The 18,208-nt window shown below is 58.8% G+C and overlaps 2 protein-coding genes across 4 annotated transcripts; one reads left to right on the top strand and one right to left on the bottom strand.

Moving 5' to 3' along the window:
* Window positions 1–1,749: 1,749 nt before the first annotated feature.
* Window positions 1,750–11,858, bottom strand: FIBP (FGF1 intracellular binding protein). 3 transcript variants are annotated; one of them, XM_073351661.1, is made up of 11 exons: window positions 11,423–11,858; window positions 7,132–7,311; window positions 6,552–6,750; window positions 5,995–6,121; window positions 5,444–5,544; window positions 4,685–4,818; window positions 4,191–4,299; window positions 3,850–3,913; window positions 3,124–3,210; window positions 2,396–2,493; window positions 1,750–2,028 (listed from the first exon to the last, which is right to left on the bottom strand). In XM_073351661.1, the coding sequence occupies exons 2-11, from the start codon at window positions 7,214–7,216 to the stop codon at window positions 1,959–1,961; spliced, it is 1,074 nt and encodes a 357-aa protein (XP_073207762.1). In that variant the 5' UTR covers window positions 7,217–7,311; window positions 11,423–11,858; the 3' UTR covers window positions 1,750–1,958. The 3 variants fall into 3 exon arrangements, with proteins under 3 accessions (XP_073207762.1, XP_073207764.1, XP_073207763.1); XM_073351663.1 differs by having other exon boundaries at window positions 7,132–7,345; window positions 11,423–11,492; XM_073351662.1 differs by lacking the exon at window positions 11,423–11,858 and adding an exon at window positions 7,773–9,195.
* On the top strand, window positions 10,579–12,584 carry CCDC85B (coiled-coil domain containing 85B). The gene has a single exon (XM_073351664.1). It carries the CDS (start codon window positions 11,437–11,439, stop codon window positions 12,040–12,042), a length of 606 nt encoding a protein of 201 aa, XP_073207765.1. The 5' UTR covers window positions 10,579–11,436; the 3' UTR covers window positions 12,043–12,584.
* The last annotated feature ends 5,624 nt before the right edge of the window (window positions 12,585–18,208 follow it).

Here is an 18,208-nt window from a genome sequence, read left to right as displayed (position 1 = left end):
TGTAGACACCCCGATAGCCTCCCCCAGTGTTAAAGCTGGACACAGTCCAAGGAGAAATGCGACACTGTTTTTAACCCTGAGGTTAATTAACCCTGGGACCAAACAGCCAAGGGCCGTGGTGAATTCACATCTCTCAGGGTCTCCAGCTCCAGCCTGGCTACCTTCGGGAACATGCTTCAGTCCAGCACCCGTGCCTGGGCTCAGCACAGGGGGTGATGGGTGACATTCTCTGGCCAGGGCCCCCCAGACTAGCTAGTCTCATGGTCTCTTCTGGCCTGAAAATCTATGGATTGGTGTTGGATACACACACGCCAGGGTAGATCCCAGGCACGAGATTGTGGCTTCCCCCTGATGGAACTTCAAACCTGTTCTGGAGGGTCTTGGCTCCCAGCCCTCCCCCTGCCCTAACCCCCCAGACTCCACTCCCCTCCCAGAGTTGGGAACAGAACCTAGGAGTCCTGGCTCCCAGCGCCCCCCCCCCCCCGCTCTAACCACTAGACCCCCCTCCCTGAGTTGGGATAGAACTCAGGAGTTCTCTAGGATCTGGGGCGGGGCAGCGCAGCACTATGGTATGGTGCCCCCAGGGGCTCACGAGGGAATGGGGAGGTGCAGACAGAGCAGCCCCCTGGGGAAGGGATTAGCTGCACAGAGGCGGTGTTCTGTCTGAGCTGTCACTGGGCCCCTGTGCAGGGTCGTCTGGAGAACAGAGACATGTGGCGGGGGGAGGGGGGAATGGGAATCAGGACTCCTGGGTTCTATTCAACACAAACTTCTGCCAACATGTATCCCCTGCCCCCAGGGAGCTCACTCAAGACTTTGGCCCTTAATTTCCTATTTTAATTTTAGAGTAAATTATGTTAAATAGAATCAATGACCGCTCTGGCCCTCAATCCTGGCCCATAACCCCCTGCTAGCCCAGCCCTAGCCCCACCCTCCCAGTTCTGCCGGTGCCCCTCAATCCTGGCCCATAGCCCCCTGCTAGCCCAGCCCTAGATCCCCCCCAGCGCCCCTCAATCCTGGCCCACAGCCCCTTGCTAGCCCAGCCCTAGACCCCCCTCCCAGTTCTGCCAGCGCCCCTCAGTCCTGGCCCCCAGTGCCCTGCTAGCCCACTCCTGGGCTTCCCACGGGCTGTATGCAGGGATGTAGCAGCGTGAGGGGCAAGATTTCATTAGGTTTGTTCAGCTCTAGGGCCTGTGTTTCTCCCTAAGCCTTGCGTAGATCTGAGGGAGGCCCCCCACACCTGGCAGTTTCCCCATAGCATGGGTCACCTCGAAGATGAGTCCTGGGAGGAGCTGAATTGTGACCATGGGGTGGCAGCAACTCCTGGAAACAGCTCCGCCACAGCCGCCCACGGATGTTGAAGGATGGAGAAGGGGAAACCAGGGCTCGTGCCGTAGCTCCAATCCAGGAGGGTGTTGGTGGTGGGGATACCAGGCCGGGCCTGTGGCTCCGATCCAAGGGTGCGATGGAGATACCAGGCCGGGCCCGTGGCTCCGATCGGGGCTGGGAGTGGGGATACCAGGCCGGGCCCGCGGCTCTGATCCAGGGGTGGGGTGGGGATACCAGGCCGGGCCTGTGACACTGATTGGGGGTCGGGATACCAGGCCAGGCCCTGGCTCTGATCCATGGGGAGTTGGTGGTAGGGATACTGGGCTGGCCCCATGGCTCCGAGTAGGGGCTGGTGGCAGTGAGGTTACTGGGCCCGGCCCATGCTTTGAGCTAACCCTAATAAAAACTCGAATCCAACAGTTGGCTCTTCCATTTATTTTCCAAAATGAGCTAAAACTCCAAAGATGGAGACAGGGAATCTCGGGTGGAGGCAGTGCCCAGCCCTGGGGAAGTGGCGGGGATGACTTCACATCAGAGCTCCCAGGAAAACAGAACCAGGGCAGAGGGATCCGGCAGAGGGATCAGCGGTAGAGCAGGGCATTTCGAGCAGTTAGGGCTCCCCCTGCTTGTCAGTCGTGGTACATCTTAAGCAGGCAGGATTTGATGGTGCTCATGTACCGATCCCAGAGAGCCTGGTGCCTGCGGGTAAAGAACGGGGATGTCAGACAATGGCACCGAGACACATCCGCCTCAGGGGCGGGGCATGGAGGCTGTTTGTACAGGAACCCCTCGCCTGGAGCTGAGATGCAGCTGCTCTGCGGTGGGGTATGAGACTACGGATAAGGGGTTCGGTCACCTGCTACTGAGATGCAGCCTTCTCTGGAGTGGGGAGCAGAAGCTGTTTATAAAGGGATCCCTCACCTGGTGCTCAAATGCGGCTGGCTCTGGGATGGGGCTGCTGGTTAACAGCTGCCATCAACGCTACCCTCAAGTTTAGGACAGGAAGAGTCTGTGAGCAGTGACTTTGGTGGTGGCGGCCCCCAAATCCCTGGCGGGCGGCACTTACCGGAAGGCGTCCAAGGTGTGAGCGGACATCGTGTACTGCATCAGGAAGAGTCGGACGTCGTTCAAGGTCCACTTATCCGACTTGCAGGGCTCAATGAACTGGGGAGAAGGGGGAAAAGGAGTCAGAGACAGCCTGGGTCCTGGGGGCAACACCCCACAACCTCACCCTCATCCCCTCCTTGCTGGGAATTGGGACTGGCTGGCTCGGGGAGGGGAGGAATGGGACCTGGTGCAGTTCCCCTCTTGGTGCCTCTCCAAGTCTATAATTCCCCATGTGGGGTGATTTGATGGGTCTCAGCCCAGTTCCCAAGGGGCCAGAGTCCCCAGTATAGCCCCGCTCCTCTCCTAGGCACTAACCAACTTCCTGCCCCACCAGCGTGGAAGCTGGGGGGTGATCACGCCATGACGATCAAATCTCCCTCTTCCCTCCCACTTCCTAGGAATGCAGGGCAGCATGTTTTCTAGTGGCTGGCTTTGGGGGCCTCTCCCTGCCCTGGGGGCACCCAGGAGTGCCACGCCACCCCCAATTCACCCACAGACATTAAATCCTGGCCGTGGAGAATCTGAGAAGTCTATATGTGTGTGGGGAGGAGATGGGGTTGGTACATATGGAGCAGTGTATGGGGGTGAGGGGTATGTCCACCAGTCAGTCCAGATGTGGGGGGCCATGACCACCTGTGGGGGAACAGGATGGGGGTGAATACATGCAGGGTGCATGGGGGGTGGTACCTTTTCCACTAGGTCGATGAAGAAGTCACGCACGTCCTTGGTGTGGATCAGCTTGGAGGCCATATTGACCAGTGCCCGTGACAGGTTCTGTGGGGCCCAGAAAGTTCACCAGAGCGTCACGGGGGCTCCCACGCCTCAGGGATCTGCGCAGTTACAAACCGCTCCCTCCACCCACCAATTCACACACAGGGGAAGGGACTCACCAGGGTCGCTCAGTGAGTTGGTGACTGAGAAGTGGAGAGAACCCAGGAATCCTGCCTCCCAGTTCCAAGCCAGGAGGGGGTAGGGGCCGAGGGTGGAGCTGGCTCCTGGGGACACCCCAGAAGGAGAGGAGGATGGATCTGAGGGGAGGGTGTCCGTGGCCCCAGCACCCCCAGGCATTCAGAGCCCAGAAGGCTGGTGGGGCCCGGCAGCCTGACTCAGAAGCCCCCTCTGGTGGGCGCCTCAGGCATGGCAGGTGCAGATGGAGGTGGGGGGTTCAGGGGGTCCACAGCAGGAGGCTGCGGCACCAGGCAAGCCAGGCCATGGGCTGCAGCCCTTCACTGGCACACAGGGGACCCATGTGATCAGGTAACGCAGAGGAAATGCATTGATAGGTGGTGCCAACAGGGGGCACCACCCAGAGGCCTGGCCACTGAAGGGGACTTCTTGAACCGGGAGGGGGAATCCGCCCTCCACATTCCCATTACTCACTCCTTGTCCCCCACTCCTGGCCCCAGGACACACCTTGAAATTGGCTTCCATCTCGTTGTACACCGAGCTCTTCCCACGCAGTGACGTACACACCAGGCTGCAGAGGGACAGAGAGGTCAGGCCCCCCACCAGGGGCTTGCCTGCTGCCAGCGCTCCCCAGGCCTGAGGCCAAGAAACAGCATCACATATGGACAGAACAGACACCCCCAAAAATGCTACTTCTCCCAGCTCCACCGCATGGCCTATAACACAGGCCACATGGAGAAGAGAACCCAGGAGTCCTGCTCTAACCCACTAGAGCCCGCTCCCCTCCCAGACCTGGGATTAGAATCCAGGAGTCCTGGCTCCCAGCCCTGCCCACATCAGGCCTGTACCTCTTATGCAGATCAAGCAGATCCTTATCAGCGATCAGCACCTTGAGCTCCTTGAGTTCCTGCAGGAATTCCTTATCCAGATCCACGTCCATGTCGTCCACATTGGAGTCTGGGGGGAGCAGGTGGACAATGGGAGAAGGCTTTGGGGTGGGGGGCTGTTTATACAGGGATCCGTAACCCAGCACTGAGATGCAGCCACCTCTGGGGTGGGGCATGGGGGCTGTTTACACAGAGGCAGGAGTAAGTCTGGGACCACAGTAGGCAGCTCCCAGTTCTAGGGGAAGTCCAGCAGGTGCATTCCCCACAGCACAACCCCGCAGAGCCAGGCTGAGCTACATGTGATGTCGCCCCTCCCCCGGGAGTAAGCTGACATTGCAGGTCCCCATAGCACCATGGGTGGTTTTTAATGATTGTGCCAGGAGCTGTCCGGGCACAGCTCTCTAGGGGCTACAATTTGCCCCATCTCCTCCCAAGCAGGGGGTCCCCAGTCTCACCCACAGCTCCCAGTGTCCAGTTCTGGATCATCTGCTCTGCGCAGTAAGCGAAATCCTCAAAGGTCAAGAACTGCAGCTTCTTTTTGCCTGTCTCGAAGCGGCTGTTTGCGAAGAAGACGATGGCAGCGTAGTCCCTGGGGGTGAGGTAGGGGAAGGTGCCATACACTGAATCAGAAAATTCCTCTGTCCCTAACTCCCGCCCCACTCTCTGGAGCACGGTATTAGGGCCAGCACTGACTACCATGGGAGTGCACCCCATAGTGTTCCCCTTGGAGGTCGCCCATCCAAGCACTGGTTTCAGAGTAGCAGCCGTGTTAGTCTGTATCCACAAAAAGAACAGGAGGACTTGTGGCACCTTAGAGATGAACCAATTTATTTGAGCATAAGCTTTCGTGAGCTACAGCTCACTTCATCCAAGCACTGACGCAGATCTGAAAGGACGGCTTAGAGCAGCTCAGGTCTGTGCTGAGTAGGCCCAGCTGACGGTCCAGGGGCTGCAGGCTCGAGCCCAGGGTTCCAGCTCCTGAAGTCATGGGATCGTTTCTGCTGGAGTATGCAGAGAGCCTGAGCCGATTGCTTAGGGGGAGCTGCCCCAGGCATCCTAGGGGAAATGTTAATTTCCAGCCTCACTGCTCTGGGGACCCTTAGCCCAGCAGAGGGCTCTGTGTGGGATAGGAGGGGTCAAGCCAACCCAGCAGAGACACTCTAGGGGCAGAGCTACATCATGATGTGCCCCACTGGTACCCCCCGACCTGTTACCTGGCCAGACGGTCTGAGAGCAGGAAGTGCTGTTGGATGTTCTCCACCAGGGACCCCCGCATCTCCTCCACCACCTTAAACACCCGCTTGAAGTTGTCAAACTGAGGAGGACACCAGTGTGTGGGGGGGAAGAGTCAGAGCCCTAGAGGGGAAGGGCCCCGTATCCCATTACCCCCACCCTGAACCAGCCAGTCCCCGACCCTGGTGCCTGATGAGAGACACCGCCCCAGAAGTTCCTGGGAATCTCCTGGCCAGGGTCCAGATAGGTCTCATTGTGTAGGAGGCTCATGGGAATTCCCAGCCTGTGTCCTGATGCCCCAGAGACTCATGGGAGTCCCTAGCCCACGTTCTGACAGAGGCTGCTGTCCCAGAGGCTCATGGGAGCTGCCGGCTCAGGGCCTGAGGGTAGCCGCTGCCCTACAGGCTCATGGGTACCTCTGGCCTGTGACCTGATGGGGGCCACTGTCCGAGAGACTCATAAGAGCTGCCAGCTTGGGTCTGATGGTAACTGCTGCCCCAGAGGCTCATGGGAGCCCCGGGCTGAGCCATACCTGGCGTCGGCAGCTCTTGAGGGTGATGCCTGTCTTGGTGCTGACGTCATCCAGGTCCTTCTTCGTGCCCTTGGAGAGCTTCTTGCCCAGCACCTCACGCACGAAGGCCTCGTCGAAGGCATAGTACCTGCCGCCGCAGGAGTGGGAGACAGAGGGCACCTCAGACACCCGTACCCCACACAGCTCAGCTGCCCCCTCTCTGCTCCACTGGTGCTTCAGACACCCTCGTGCACCCAGAGCCTCAGACTCCCCCAGCGGGACCTCAGACACAAACCCACCACCCAACCTTGGCCCAGCTTCTCCACCCCTTTGGGCCATTGGCTGGGCTTCCTCCCTCCCCCCACTTGGGCTCAGCTTTCCCCCTCCAGCCTCAGGCCCAGTTTCCTCCTCCCTTCCTTCCCCCCAGCCTTGGACCAAGCTTCCCCAACCCCCAGCCTCCCTCCTGGCCTTGCTCCCTTCACTTCCCCACCCAGCCTCCTGCCTTCACTCCTGGCCTCTGTCTGGCCTCCCTCCAGCCTTGGGCCCAACCCCCTCCTCTCCCAGCCCCATACCCCCACCTCTCAATGAGCATGGCCTGGCGGGATGGCGGGATCTGAAAGTGTAGCTGGTGGATGAGCTTGGAGGGGGTGTGCAGCAGACGCTCAAGCATGTGGAAGGTGCGGTAATGATCCATGGTGTCGCTCTGCAGCACATCCACCGTGGCCCCCGTCTGCTCCAGGATTCCGCTGCGCAGCCGCAGGCTCACCGCATCACTCACTGGGAGGGGTAAGGGACTGAGGTCAGCAGGGCCAGCCTCCCACCACATCACTCACTGCAGGTGGGACTGGGCTCAGAAGCCAGATCAATGTATGGGGGAGCAGGGCCAGACCTCATCTCTCACCACCCGCTATCGGGGGACGGGGTCAATGGGACAAGCATCCTATTTCCCACCTTGGCATTAGCAGAGCAACAGGGTAAACTGAGGCACAGATGGGTTGTTGGGGGGGAACACTCACCCAGAGTTACTCTTCTCTTAGACCTGGGAGTAGAACCCAGGAGTCCTGACCTCCAGTCACCCACTGCTCTAACCCACTTAGACCCTAATTCCACCCACAGGCTTGGGCAGAATCCTGGCATCCAGCCCCCTAATCCCCATACCTGAGTACCCATCCAGCCAGAGCTGGTACACCTCTTCATCGATCAGCGTGGTGTTCCCCACAAAGATGTCCAGGTCGTTGGTCATGGCCCACGGCACCAATTTAGCCCGGCCCAGGCTCCAGGAGCAGGACCCCAACTCCCAGCTGCCCCCTGCTGGCCTCCGGAGAAGAGACAGGGAGCCTGTGGGGAGAGAAGGGGGCAAAGTGGGGTGGGTCTAGTAGAGCAGGGGGACAGTCACACAATGGGGACCGCCCCCTGATACAGTAACTGAGAACCAGGGAATGCTGCCTCTACTCGACCCACTCCCCTCCCAGAGCTGGGACAGAACCCAGGAGTCCTGACTCCCACCCCCACTCCCCTGCTAGAGCTGGGGATGGAACCCAGGAGTCCTGACTCCCACCCCCACTCCCCTGCTAGAGCTGGGGATGGAACCCCAGAGTCCTCGCACCCAGCCCCACTCTGCATTAACCACTAGACCCCACTCCCCTCCCAGAGCTGGGACAGAACCCAGGAGTCCTGGCACCCAGCCCCTCCCTGCTCTAACCACTAGATCCCACTCCCCTGCCAGGGCGGGGGACAGAACCCAGGAGTCCTGGCTCCCAGCTGCCACCCCTCCCCACTCCCAGGGCACAAAGACGAACCTGCAGAGCTGTCCCTCGATTGACACTTTCCATATGACCCCCGGGCTGTTTGCTTCCAGGTCGCAGCAGCGGCATGGCTGCCCGCGTCACCCTGTGCGGGGCGGAGCCATCTGGGTGCGGAGCCGGGACGCCTGGGTTCTGTCCCTAGCTCTGGAAGGAGAGTGGGGGGCAGAGTCCGATCTGGATCTACCGCTACTCCAGCCTGTGACTTAACGTGGACATGGGGAACTGCGGAGGGTCCCGGTGCGCCCCTCTGCAGGCTGCATCTGGTGCCCCGGGGGTCTCCTTTGTCCTCCGCAGTTACAGGGAGGGCGGGAGGGAGCTTTCTCCCCTCTGAGGCTGTGAAGGGGGCAGCCTCCCCGGCTTTCTCTTTAGCAGCTGAGTTGCAGCCAGCTTTCCTTCTGTTTCTAGAGCGGTGGCTCCCAAACTTCAACAACCTGTGAACCCCTCTCACTAAAATGTCAACTCCCGGGAACCCCCTCCTAGCAATGAATATTTCCAGGGATTTTCTCCTTTACCCGAGTATAAATGATAAAAGCAGTAATCTTGGAAATACAACATTTGTTTTTATGACATGCTTATTACACTCGATTTATTATTAATTATTATTTATCATGACAGTATTTATATTACATTTTGAAAACGGTAACACGCTTCCAAGATCTCACTTAAGTAGCTTGTATCACATTGCATAAGCCAGTTAGTTCTGAGACAAGGCTCCTAGGTTTCATCAAGGAGTATCAGATGTGAAACAGCATGAAGGGATTTAAGAAGGGAACTCAAAGAGTTTCTCCTACACAAGTATTCAGGTCTTGAGCAGTCCAGGCAAACAACGCACCTTACAACAAACCTTAAACTCCTTCATAATCATTTTAAAACAGCAAAAAATATCCACCTCCCTTTCCATTTCTTATAAGGAGTCTTGAACTTTAAATCTCCTCAGTGTGATAGATATGCTCGCTTTGATCTGCTTAACTCTTGGAAGTCCAGGGGCTCCGGGCTGCTGGCCCATGCTGCCCGAGGTCCCTAGGGACAGCTCTGTCCGCCAGTAGGATTTTTGCCCCCCAAGAATCCCCTGTAACATTTCACAAACCCCAGTTTGGGAACCACTGTTCTAGAGGGATCCCTCACTGGGAGCTGAGATGCAGCCATCTGGGGTGAGGCGTGGGGGCTGTTTATGAAAGAATCCCTTGCACTGTGCTGGGGCATTGGGGTCAGCACTGAATCTGAGGGGAGAACACCCCTAATAAACACCCCGCTGCCCCCATTCTCTGCAGAGCTGGATTCTCCTGGTCTCCTAGGCCAACCCTGTTCCTGCCCAGTTGGAGGTCTCCTCGGGAGGGGACAATCTGTAACCCTGAGTGGGGTGCACTGGGGTCTCCCATTCCCAACCTCTCATCCCACCTCTCCCTTTTCTGCCTTGTGCCCATGTTCCAGCCTCCCTTCCCTCCCCCACCCAGGCCTCTATTCTCCCCCACACACACTGCCCATGTCCCAGCGGGAACACAAAGGCTCTTTGTTCCCACCAGCCGTGGCATTGCAGGAATCTGGATCTATCTGCCAGCCATGGCCCGGCTACTCCCCAACCTCCGCTCCCTGCTAGGGAATAACCTCTGGATTCCTGGGTTCAGTCCCCAAGCCCCACTCCCTGCTAGAGATTGTCCCCCCTCCCATACACGCTCCTGCTACTGAATCCCCAGCCCTCTCCCTGCTCGGAATCAGGCCCGAGAATCTTGGGTTCCACCCACCATCCTCCCTGCTAGAAAATGCACCCCAGATGCCTAGATTCAACCCCTCCCCACACCTCCTCCCTGCTAGAGAACACCCTCCCCCAGAGACCTGGGTTCAAAGCCCCTTTGCTCCCTGTCCTTTTCCACCTCTTCCCTTAGCCCCTTCCCAGACAGCAGCCCCCTTCCTTTGGCATCCCTGTGTCAGGGAGGGGGGGTTGTTAGCACCCACCTCCCTACCCAGGCCTGCCTGGGGCCTTAAGGGTTAACAGCACTTCCTTCCTCCCCCCCACCCCATATCTCCTCTTCCATTGTAGCTCAACATCCTTCCTGTCTCTGGGACAGGATTCCTGGCAGCCCCTCCCCTCCTGTTGAGAATAGTGGGGGGGCGGGGGAGCGGCACATCTGGGCAATGGGAGAAGTTGCTGGGGTGGGGGTGGGCTCAATAGGAAGTGCTCTCCCCTGGCAGTCAGAGCAGGCCCCAAAGTGGGAGGGGTGCTCCAAGGAGTGGGGCAGGGGCTTGGTGGAGGGTACTGACCCTGAGGAGTCACTGCTGGCCCCAGTGCAGTGCTGTGTTGCAAGGAAGGGGTGGGGGACTGGGTGGGGGCACTTTCCCCTGTGGGGCTCCATCAATTCCCCACCCCCACCCCAGCCATACCAGCTGAAGCTCAGGGAGGGCGTCAGGTCAGTGGTTTATGACCCTACAATAACAACCCCACAATGTCACCCCTGCACACTTGTCACAGACAGGCCCTGTTCTCCCAGCGCACTCAGCCCCCCCCCCCCCCCCGGGAGACCTGCCCCTCCACTGAACACCTGCCCCCACCTCCTTCCTACACACCCATCACCCTCCCCTCTGAAATATGTCCCCCCAGCCCTTCCTCCCCTTCACCCACCCAACCTGCCCTAGCCCTTCGCTCATGCCATGCACTAGTCCCCCCTCCCTCCTTCCCCTTCCCCCCAAAACCCGAGTTCCCCGCCTCCATCACAGGCACCTGTCCCGCCCCCGCCCCCCTCCGCTGCCTCCACCCCGCTCGATCTAGACCCCCAGCGGCCCACTCTAGCCACCCCTCCCCCAGCCTGTCATCTCCCCCCACCCGTCCCCGCCCCGGAGCCAGCCCGCCGGCTTGGGGGATGCGGTGCCGCTGCTGGCATTTGTGCCTTTCGCATTGTTACTCCCCCGTCACGGCTTCCTCCCCGCTCCCCTGCAGCGCTCCGAGCCGCAGCCCCCGTACGCGCCCCCCGCCCCGGCGGGTCCCCGCCGCAAGATGCGCCGGCTGCACTGAGTCCCGGCAGAGACCAGCACCACAGGGGCGCGCAGCCTCTGCCGGGATCCCCCGCCCCGGGAAGAGGGGGACCATCCTCCTCTCCCTCCGTCGGGCTCAGCCCCTGCAGCCCGGACCCTCTTGAGCCGCGCGCTGCTGGAAGGGGGGCAGCGGACTGCGCTGGGGACGGTGCGTCTTGGAGACAGGGGTCGTGCCCCCCCCCGCCCCGCGAGAAGCCGAGAATCGCCCTCGAGGGTGGTTCGTGGGCCACAAAGAAAGGGATCGGGCGGTTGCAAGCACCCAAAGTGCGTGGCTGGGGGGCCTGCGCCCCAGAAGAGGCGATTCCGTGGGCCAATGGGGCCCGTGCGCCCCGAGGGAGCCCAGGTCGGTGGGTAGGGGGCCCGTGCGCCCTGATCCGAAGAAGGAGGCGGGTTCCGTGCGCCCCGCAGGTGCCAAGGTCGGTGGCCAGGGGGGCCCGTGGGCCCCGAAGAAGAGGGGGTTCCGTGCGCCCCGAAGGAACCGAGGGCTGTGGCTAGGGGGGCCCGTGCGCCCCGGAGGAGCGGGGCCCTGCGCCGGGGAGGCTGCCGGCCCGGGGCTGGTCTGCGGGCGGGAGGAGGCGGGGTGGCGGCGCTGGAAGGGGTGGGGGAGCAGGAACCACCTTGCGGCAGCGCGATGGCCAGCGAGGCCGGCGAGCCGGCGGCCGGCCGGGCCCTGGCCCAGCTGAGCGACTCGGAGCTGGGCGGCTGCAGCAAGGAGGAGCTGGTGCGGCGGCTGCGGCAGGAGGAGGCGGAGAAGCTGGCGGCGCTGGTGCAGCGGGGGCGGCTGATCCAGGGCGTCAATCGGCAGCTGCAGGAGCATCTGCGGGAGATCCGCGAGCTGAAGCAGGTGAACGAGCGCCTGGCGGCCGAGAACCGCGAGCTCCGCGACCTCTGCTGCTTCCTGGACGACGACCGGCTGAAGGCCAAGCGGCTGGCCCGGGACTGGCAGCTGTTCGGGCAGCAGGCGGCCCGGGTGCTGCGGGACGAGCTGGCCGCCTGCCTGCACAAGCTGGCCGGGCTGGAGGGGCTGCAGGAGCGCCTGGCCGCCGATAACCTGGAGCTCAAGGCGCTCTGCCTGGCGCTGGAGGAGGAGTGCGCCGCCCGCGCCGACAGCAGCCCCGTGGGCTCCTCGGAGCTCAGCCTGCCCTGCGGGCCCCGGGACCTGGGCGACGGCAGCTCCAGCACCGGCAGCGTGGGCAGCCCGGACCAGCTGCACCTGGCCTGCTCGCCCGAGGACTAGAGACTCCCCCGAACGGGTGGGGGGCCAGGACCCACCCGGACTAGGGACCTCCCCTGGGGCCTGCCCCCCGGACTGTACTCCCCCAAGGGGCCGGAGGGGTGGGGGCCAGGAGCCCCCCCTCGAGGGAGCTGCTCCCCAGTGACTTCACCCACCCGCCTGCATCGGAAGGACTGGAGAGCAGAGGCAGGCTGTTGGTGGGGGTCTCTCCCCTGGGGTCTGGGGAAGGGGTGCTGCAGAGGATGCGGGGGGGCGGGGGTGGTCACCTCCGTGAAGATCCCAGTGCAGACTTTGGGGGGTAGGGAATGGAGCTGGGAACTGGGGGGGGGGGAAGGTCAAAGATGCATTTTGGGTGCTACCCCCCCCCCCAGAAGCAGCGTCTCTCTTAGCTTCTTCACCAACCTCTCCCCCGCCCCCAGGTGCTAACTCCAACCCCGCGGTGTAGCGAGAGCAGTGTGACTCAGGCGACGGGGGAGATTAGGGCAAACCCTCCCCCCAAAAAAAGTACAAATAATAAATGTTTTAAAATTGCTACTTTGGGCAAAGTCGGTGTCTCCTGATTGGTGATTTCCTGCTTCTCTGAGTGTCTGAGCCCAGAATTTGGGGTCCTACATGGTATGGCCCCAGTGTGATGTGGGGAGAGAGATTTTATTGTAATTTCCTTTCCAGGACTCTGACTTTTCCAGTTCCTACATACCCAGAGTCCATTCATTTTTAGATTTCAGGATTTTTTGAGTTTGCCATGTCCTGTTTTCTCTATTTTTGGAATTTCACAATTCCTTGCTATCTAGAGTTCTGCTCCAAGTGTTGGATTTCCCAATTTGCAACAGTAAAGAAAAAAGTTTCAGTGAAACACCCGTTCAGCTGTAGAAAGGGGCAGGGGGAAGAAGAGCTTAACCCCTATGTTCCTAGGGTGATTTATATCCACCACCCCGTGGCCCAGCCCCAAGGAAATGTCCAGTGCCTGCAGGGGATACAGGGTTGGGAGCCTTGGGAAAGTGAAGGCTGGATGCGGAGATAGCAGGGGGCTGTGGGTTAAGACTGAGGGGCATGGACAGGGCTGTGGGACAGCAGAAGGGCTGCAAATCAGGATGAAGGGGCCCCAGCAGAGCTTGTGGGGGGGTGTCCAGGGTTGAGATAGCAGGGGCTGTGTTCAAAGGGGACAGGCTGTAGGTGGCTGGATACTGGATAGTCCAGGCTCCATGAAGTAACTAGTTCTCCGCGTCTTGCTCAGAACAGGGATGGATCCCGCCATCCCTTCCTGCCCAGCCACATCTCAGAGACAAAGGGCTGCCAGGCCAGGAAGCAGATGTCCGGATCCGGAGGCCATGATAAGTAAGAGCTGACAGCAGCAAGCCAGCTCTCTCTCCCCAGCTCTGCAAAACCCAGGAGCCTCCAGGCTGGGAGGAGGCTGTTCCCCAACCCTCCAGACAGGAGCACAGTAGGAAGCAAAGGCGGCTACTTGGCGCGCCCAAACTTTGCCTATGGAGACATGGTAGCTAGACACAAAGCACTGGGCTGCAAGCAGTGGGGTAGGGGGCGCTCTCCCCTCACCGTCAGTACTGACGCCAATGCTCCAGCAAGGCACTAGGGGGCACTGTGCTGCAGAGAATAGGGGGGCTCAGTAGAGGGCATTGTGGTCTCACAGTCAGTGCTAACTCCAGTGCCGCACCGTACACTAGGGGGCGCTGTGCTGCATGGAGGGGACTGGGGGAGTTTCAAGTTGCCAACAGGCACCGGCACAGCTAGCTCTGCTCAGGGTGTAGCAGAGGAGGAGGGCAGGAAGTGCCTTGTCTGTCTGTGTTAGTGCTGCCTCACTGGGCCTTTGCAAGGGCTGGCGGGTGGGCAATGCACCGTGCCCCTACACACACACACACACACACACACACACACAATGGAGCGTGGGGGTGTGGTCCCCAGCCACCTGCACATCCACTAATCATTGCTTCTGCTCCTCCACCCCTGGGCTTTCATGCTGGTGAGCATTTTGACTCCTGGCTTGGGTGCAAGCTTAGACCTTAGCACCCCCTAGTGGCAGCATGCGACTCATGGGGGCCAAGAACACACGCTGTTTTGTATCCAGCCCAGTGGGGCCCCAACCCCTGCTTGGGGCGCTTCCCTGATACAAATAATATCCACCCTCCTCTCCCCAGCTCTGCCTGACTGAGCAGGCAAAGTCCCTACTTGAGCGTATCTTTGTGTCAATAACATGATAACCTTTGAACACTGCATCTGGTCAATTCCACAATGGCCGAATGTCCACAACAGGCAGAACCAAGCGCTTAATTTGTGCCAGGGCTGAGCCCCGGGGTCTCTGGGCTTGGCAGTTCATAGCCCCAGCACTCTGGTTGCTGCATCAGGTATGAATGTAAAAGAATTGCTTGAGCCCCTTTCATTACAAATTAAGCACTGGGCAGAGCCCTGTGGATTTTGGGGGAAAATCAGAAAAACCAGAGAGGGTATCTTCAGCTCCCTGCACAGGGGAGGTTGGGGGACTGTGGCATGGGGAGGAATGGAGAAGGGGTGAACAGAGCCTCTGGTGGGGGGTGGGAAAGGGGTTCCCAGCATTGAGTAGGAAGAGTGCTAGGTGGCAGTGGGAGACTGGTGGGTAGACAGAGCCCCTGGCAGGGGGGAAGATTGGAGGGAGTCCCTGAAATAGAGAACAATGGGCAGGTGGCACCCAGAGAGCAGTGGGGTGAATGGCAGGGTGCAAGGAGCCCTGCTGAATGTAATGCATTTGGCTGACAGAAGCAATAAAATGTTCAAGCCCTTAATTACTTTTATTCCCCCTATGATGGAACTGGGCACTGCGTTTTTGTCAGCATTTGACATTTCCAGGGACCCCTAGAGGTCTACCAAGGTGTTTATAGGCCTCACATCAAGGCCTCTTGTGGTCATTTAGGTTATCCTTACAGTATCCCCTTCGGTAGTGCCGTCGCAATTGCATGGGGGGGAAACTGAGGCACCAAAGAGTCGAACCCAGGAGCCCTGAGTTCCAGCCCAATACACCACTCCTTGGCTAGGAAAAGCCAAACTTTAGAGATGTTATGAAGAAAGAACTGGTGAGATTTAGCCACAGCTTGGATGTGAGCACCTAGAGAGAGGTCCGATTTGAAGATGATGCCCAGGGTAGGGGTCTGAGTGACAGGCAAGATGGGGTGGTGTCCACAGTGACTGAGAAAGAAGATAGTGGTAGGGGGAGATTCTGAGCTCTGGTTTAGCCATGTTGTGTTTGAGCCGACAGACAGAGAGCCACAAGGTGATGGCAGAGGCAGGCTGGGATTTCAGTGTGGACAGGAGGAGACAGGTCTGGAGCAGAGAGGCAGATCTGTGAGTCAGCGGCATAGAGATGGTAGTTGAATTTGTGTTTGTGGATGAGATTACCCAGAACTAAGAAGAAGAGGGAGAAGAGAAGGGGGCCAAGAGCAGAGGCCTGTGGAATGCCCTCAGAAAGCAGGATCCTCCAAAGGACACCCTGGGAATGATTAGAGAAGGAGGAGGAGAACCAGGAGAGGACAGTCACTGAAGTCAAGGGAGGACAAGATTTCAGGAAGAGCAGAGCTGAGTGACCCATCAGCTACCTTGGACACAAAACAGATATGGATGGACAGGGACAGAACCCAGGAGTCCTGGCTCCCAGCTCTAACCACTAAACCTCACTCCCCTCCCCCAGCCAGGGACAGAACCTTGGAGGAACTGGAAATGGTGCCTGTAGATGAGGCAGCTAGTGTGGAGCCAAGAGTCCCTGTCCCCACCCCACACTGTCATAACTCACCCCCCTCCCCATGCTCAATGTGATCCCTCTGGTGCAGGGGGCGGGGTATTGTCCATGTGGGAAAAGGAACTTCCTCTGGGGGGGAGCTCAACACCCCCCTCCCCCCAGGGAGCATCCCAGCCAGCTCCTGTGCCAGTTTCCCAGCGACATTCTCTGCTGGAAACACACAGGCAGCGCGGATTTGGTATGACCAAAAGCCTTCCCTACAGGCCCTCCTCACAGCACGCACAATTCTCACCCTCCCCAGGGCCGGAACAAATCCCACCGGACAGACCTTAGTTAGGTTGCTTAATGTCCGACCGGGGAGGTGCCAGGATGCCCCGGTGATGGATGTGGGAGATGCTGCCGTGTGCAATAGATACGGACCAACGGGGTCCCATGCCTCAGCCTTTGTACAGTCTCCTCTGGGAGTTCCCCCTTTAACATGCCAGACCCTGGGCCCAACTTTTTGCCAGGGTGAGCCCCAGGGCTCCACTTCTTCAGGACTGGGCCCTCAGGCTCCCTGTTTCTCACTGCACTCCCAGGGAGTTCCGATGGGTTTGGACTCCTGACAGAGACTTCTGCTCATTAGGGAGCGATGCCACCAGGGAGGATCTGCTGTGAGATGGGGCTTCTTAATCAGCTGGAATCCAGCACCGAGGGCCCCTTAGGTGAATCAAGGGAAGGCAATACTGAATTCAGAATCCATCACCTGTCTCACTTCCCCAGGCCTCCTGGACCCTGACTCTCTCTGTCTGGGTCCCTGTCTCTCTGTCCTGAGCAGCCGAGTCCTTAATGCTGTCTCCTGGCACCTCCTTTGACCCCAGCTGCCACCCTGCTACATTCACAAGTTCTGCCTCCTTGGCTGCTAGTCGTTAAGAGTTAATGCCCAGTCCTTGGGTTTCTTACCATCTCTCCAAGGCCCCCTATTCATACAGGACCCCTTCTTGATTGTGCTTTCCTACCAACCCAGACAGGCTGAGTCACCAACCCACACCTGTTATTGCTCCTGCCCCGAAGGAAACATTAACCCCTTCAAAACCAGTGGGTAGTAATACACAGCAAGTGGGGAAACTGAGTCACACCTATTCATAACAATTTTATCTTAATGCCCTACAATCTTCACAGCTGTCCTTCCCAGGCCCATTTGGTACCTGGTACTGGATCCAAACACTCAAGCTCCATTGGGTTAAAGACTGAAATAATTCCCCTGTGTGGCTGCGCTTATCTCAGTTCAAACCCAGCTCTGTTAGCCTGTGGATTCACCAGCACAAGCAAAACCAATGTGTGACAGAGTAGGATTTTTTTTTCCTAATATTCTGTATGAATATTCTGTGTGCCTCAGTTTCCCCATGTGGTGCTTGGTTAAAGTGGTGGTGGGAAAAGGATGTTTACTCTTTGCAGACATCCAGGTGTGACTGACACCTGGGCGCATGGAGAATCCAAGAAGACAATGGTCACTGCAATTACCTGTACATTTGGCACCTGGCGACTAACAACCATGGATGCCCCCCCCCCCTCCTTAGGAAGCCAGCAGGTGTGACCAGCTAAAGGAGGAAGGACTAAGGAGGGCCAGGTGACAATGGTTGCCAGGAACGAGGACAAAGGGCTGGGGAGGACTGGGGAGGGGCCAGGTGGGGTTGTTAAGTGTGGGTGATTGTGACTAAAGAGGGGGGGCAGAGGGCTCTGGACAGTCCCAGAAGGACTTGGCTGTAACTTTCCGTTCTCTGTGTTAACGAAGGACTTTCTAGGCTGTGTTTCACGCACCTAATAAACCCTCCTGCTGTGATGGCGCTTGCTGAGGGACTCCAGGTTAAGGAAGTCAGGGGTTCGCTGCTCCCTTCGGGTGTGTAAGTCTCCCTCAGGTGCCCAGTTCAGGTGGACTCGCTGAGGGGAGCTTGCAGCATGACCCGGGGTGCTGAAGGCTCTGAGGTTCGGTCCCAGGAGGTGGTGAAGCCAACTGGCTTGCCCAGGGAAAGCGTATGACTCTAAAGGGGGATGGACGCACTGAAGGGGTCCTCCCAGTCTAGAGACTGTTCCAGAGCCATTTCGAGAGCACCGGATCTGTGGATCCATGACACAATGTCAAGTCTATTCAAGCCAATGTGCAAGCCACACACTCCCCTCACCAGCAGGTTTAATATCACCCCAAGTTAAAAGGGGGCACAGTAAAAACCTCAGCCACATGGGAAGCTCAATCTGGGTTCACTCCAATTGCTTTGGAAACTTGGTGCCGACCCCTGTGCCCTGCTCTATACGTTAATTACATCCCAGTGTAACTCTGGCAGGACGTGCGGCACAATGACTAGGCCATTCACTTGGGACTTGCAAGTCCCTGCTCTGTCACAGACATTCTGAGCAAGTCGGCTAGGGCAAAATTTTCAAAACCACCTGTCTCTGTGAACACAAACGTTG

This window comes from Lepidochelys kempii, chromosome 7 (assembly GCF_965140265.1).
Source record: "Lepidochelys kempii isolate rLepKem1 chromosome 7, rLepKem1.hap2, whole genome shotgun sequence".
Taxonomy (NCBI): Eukaryota; Metazoa; Chordata; order Testudines; family Cheloniidae; genus Lepidochelys; species Lepidochelys kempii.
This window is presented reverse-complemented; position numbering and strand designations above follow the sequence as displayed.

What these genes read in the sequence shown, in the direction of transcription:
- FIBP (XM_073351661.1), bottom strand. Translation starts at nt 7,216, where the DNA reads ATGACCAACGACCTGGACATCTTTGTGGGGAACACCACGCTGATCGAT. An exon ending in CTCTCAGACCGTCTGGCCAG is followed by an intron (nt 4,819 to 5,443) that starts GTAACAGGTCGG and finishes CCTCACCCCCAG; the next exon opens with GGACTACGCTGCCATCGTCT. An exon ending in CACACCTTGGACGCCTTCCG is followed by an intron (nt 2,029 to 2,395) that starts GTAAGTGCCGCC and finishes CTTTACCCGCAG; the next exon opens with GCACCAGGCTCTCTGGGATC.
- CCDC85B (XM_073351664.1), top strand. Translation starts at nt 11,437, where the DNA reads ATGGCCAGCGAGGCCGGCGAGCCGGCGGCCGGCCGGGCCCTGGCCCAG.